Source organism: Dreissena polymorpha, chromosome 7 (genome assembly GCF_020536995.1).
Source record: "Dreissena polymorpha isolate Duluth1 chromosome 7, UMN_Dpol_1.0, whole genome shotgun sequence".
Lineage (NCBI taxonomy): Eukaryota > Metazoa > Mollusca > Bivalvia > Myida > Dreissenidae > Dreissena > Dreissena polymorpha.
Genome location: NC_068361.1, coordinates 82,326,934 through 82,330,888, shown reverse-complemented (window position 1 = coordinate 82,330,888; position 3,955 = coordinate 82,326,934). Strand labels below are relative to the sequence as shown.

The following is a 3,955-nucleotide window of genomic DNA, read 5'->3' as shown; positions in this document are numbered from 1 at the left end:
TGTAAAAGGTATATTTTTTACTTATGCGACATAACATGCAATTTTCTCGTTTATACATGTGTATAATAAATATTCACATGGAATATATTTCTAAAACAAGCATTACTTTGTTTGACCATTTCCTTTTTAGAATTAATTTGTAGTTGTGTCAGATTTAAAATCCTAGATTCAAGGTATGCATTGAGCTCGTATTAATGGTTTTCCATATTTTTCCATATTTGTATTTTAGGAAATCTGCCGAGACATATTCTGTCGCTTTCCAAAGCGATTCAATGGCAGCGAATGTGTGAACGCAGTGGACACGCTTCATGGGGTGTCATATAAATTATATCTAAAATTCACACCCCAAACACCATTAAGTATTGGCCGTCTTGAAGAATTTGTGGTTTTGCTTGAAAACAAGATTACAGAAATGTTACAGATTTGGGAACTGTATAACGTTGTATACAGTTTTGGAATACTCTACAATTTAACTGAGAGCATTATCGCTCCATCTGTGTTATCAACTGCACATGCATTGCCACATGATAAACTTACAACATTCCTATCAACAATGTCTACTCTTCTACCCAGCACTGCTCCCCAACCAAGTCGTATGCCTGGTTTAGTACCAACTATTAGAGACAATGAAAGGACATCTACGGTAGCGGCACCATCAGAATCAATCGAATATTTTCTTATGAGGATAGAACTGAATTTAAAGAAGAAGTACAGCGTTACCTTATTGGACAAGGCACTTGAGTTTGACAAAACAAGCATGGTTATAGCATCTAAATCATCTCGTTTTAATGTTACATTCAATTTTGAATTCGTAGATTTCTCAATTTCAGACTACTCTAATGTATCTAAAATCAAGATGTTCGATCCAGTTTCTGGCATACTCTTGAGTGAAGCTTCACAAAGGTTATTCCTATTTAATTCAGTCAAAGCCAAGACCACCAGTGCTGTTCTCACTGCGAGATTCAATTGCCCACTCGTAGTTTTAAATTCAACTGAAATAAATCCCATTGAAAATAATGCATTGAGACTAAAAAACGGCGCAATGATTGATCGTAAATACGTTTATTACGGAAAACGCAGGCTAACCAACGAAACCTTTGAAGTATGTTGGGAAATGTATAAAACATCTGTAAACGGTAGTAAGACTAGACAAACTGATCGTTCAACAGATCGCCAACCCGTGACTGCGACAGGCATACTGAGTCTTGCATGCATGATCATCTCGGTAACGTGTCTCTTGATTACCTTGGTAACATATTTTTTGTTCAATGAATTACGCACACAGCCAGGAATTAACAACATGGGACTATCGATCAGTTTGATAATCGCTCAGGTTTTATTCCAGTTTGGTAAAGAACAACATGCCAATGTTCCTTCTTGGACATGCGAGCTCATCGGGGCGCTCGTGCATTTCTTCTGGCTCCTCGTAATCTTCTGGATGAATATCTGTTGTTTGCACATGTTCCGTGCGTTCACTACCATGCAAGCTAGTTCATTCAAACAAAGCTACGTTTGGAAAACATGCGTATACACTGTATACACCTGTGTCGGATCTCTGCTATTTGTAGCAATCAACATTACTGTGACCGTCGTCAATACAAGCAATGTCGATGTAGGTTATGGAAAGGGCAAGTGTTACATTTCTATGCTGGAAATGGTGGGATATACCTTTTCTCTCCCTGTTCTTCTTATAATTCTATCGAATCTTGCCATGTTTTGCATAGTAATTTTCAAGATTAAAAGGAACCCCACTGTTCAAAGTTCAGCCGAATCAAAACGCAATTACTTGACAATATTTGCAAAGCTTTCCACGTTGACCGGCCTTTCTTGGATTTTTGGCTTCATCTACACATACACGGGGTTGCCAGTGTTTGTATATTTGTTTATCATTTTATCTAATGGGCAAGGTGTGTTCATATTCATTTCCTTTGTTTGCAACAAGCGTGTGTATAGCTTATACAAAATGAAATTATGTACCTAGACATCGGGGAGGAATAAATTGCACCAGTCGTCAATACCTATGACACTAACGGAGGAAAATACAGCTATGTCGTCAGTATCTAGAACACAAACAGAAATCGATGTATAGATAAAACTGTAGATAACAGTTATGTTCCATGTCAAACGTACGATTCCGATTAATTGGTGTTTTGTATCTGAAATTTGATAATGCACTACAGTACTGTATAAAAACAAACTGAAAATACAGTACTGTATAAAAACAAACTGAAAACAGTTTTTAGAAACATTTTGATGACGGACATTAACATGTTATATATGTGACGATATGATAAAACATAAGACACGACCTTGTAACTATTTGCATTGATGTTTCAAGTATTGTAATTGATATAACCATGAGGGAACAAATACAGTATTTGGAATAAAGATTAAAAGTTTTTCAGAAGAAAATGCTCTTGCTTTTTTAATTGTCTATTTAATTGTTCAGTTATGTATTGAAAGTGAATTGCGGTATGCAATTCATTTTAAAGCAATAATACATGCCAAAGGTAAGTTAGTGTAATATTGCGCAATAACTATGCTGAATAAGTATCAACAACGCATTGTTGTTCTTTGAATGTTATTCGCTGTTAGTGTGAAATTGCATTGTTCCAATCCACACGTTTATGGCCCGAAAACAAGAAACAGAAATTCCTTATATATCTTTTGCATTATTTCTTTTTTTCTGCATTATTTCACTGTCAATATTAGCCACTCTCTGAGACAAGAGGACTTAATGTATGTGCGTAAAGTGTCATCCGAGGTTAGTCTGTCAAGACGAGTCTTTTTTTAAACAAAAGAAGAGTATTCATTTAAACACAAACAACAATACAAGCGGAAAGTGTCATCACTGATTAGCCTGTGAGGAATACAAAATAATAATCTAGGACGACACTTAAATCTAATGCAATAAACCCGCTTTTCACAGAGCGATGCTTTAATACAAACACAACATTAAGTCCACGAAAGAGCGCGAGCGTTCGTGTCATTAAGTTGATCACGTTGTGCGACGTCCGCAGTTAACATTTGAGTCGAAATCTGTGAAATGGGGGTTTAATGCATATGCGTAAAGTGTTTCCCTTGTAATTGTTGTTGTTGTTACGTTTAAAGGAGGTTTTTGTATCACGAAAACCCGATTTAGGAGAACAGTGTCGTCGCTAATAAGTCTGCGCGAACGGTGTCGTCGCTAATAAGTCTGCGCGAACAGTGTCGTTGCTAATAAGTCTGCGCGGACAGTGTCGTCGCTAATAAGTCTGCGCGGACAGTGTCGTCGTTAATAAGTCTGCGCGGACAGTGTCGTCGCTAATAAGTCTGCGCGGACAGTGTCGTCGCTAATAAGTCTGCGCGGACAGTGTCGTCGCTAATAAGTCTGCGCGGACAGTGTCGTCGCTAATAAGTCTGCGCGGACAGTGTCGTCGCTAATAAGTCTGCGCGGACAGTGTCGTCGCTAATAAGTCTGCGCGAACTGTGTCGTCGCTAATAAGTCTGCGCGAACTGTGTCGTCGCTAATAAGTCTGCGCGAACAGTGTCGTCGCTAATAAGTCTGCGCGGACAGTGTCGTCGCTAATAAGTCTGCGCGGACAGTGTCGTCGCTAATAAGTCTGCGCGGACAGTGTCGTCGCTAATAAGTCTGCGCGGACAGTGTCGTCGCTAATAAGTCTGCGCGGACAGTGTCGTCGCTAATAAGTCTGCGCGGACAGTGTCGTCGCTAATAAGTCTGCGCGGACAGTGTCGTCGCTAATAAGTCTGCGCGAACAGTGTCGTCGCTAATAAGTCTGCGCGAACAGTGTCGTCGCTAATAAGTCTGCGCGAACAGTGTCGTCGCTAATAAGTCTGCGCGGACAGTGTCGTCGCTAATAAGTCTGCGCGGACAGTGTCGTCGCTAATAAGTCTGCGCGGACAGTGTCGTCGCTAATAAGTCTGCGCGGACAGTGTCGTCGCTAATAAGTCTGCG

General features: G+C 39.7%; 1 protein-coding gene across 1 annotated transcript; it reads left to right on the top strand.

The window, feature by feature from the left end:
• Positions 1-382: 382 nt before the first annotated feature.
• LOC127837197 (adhesion G protein-coupled receptor L3-like) lies at positions 383-2,057 on the top strand. The gene has a single exon (XM_052364121.1). It carries the CDS (start codon positions 413-415, stop codon positions 1,979-1,981), a length of 1,569 nt encoding a protein of 522 aa, XP_052220081.1. The 5' UTR covers positions 383-412; the 3' UTR covers positions 1,982-2,057.
• Positions 2,058-3,955: the final 1,898 nt, after the last annotated feature.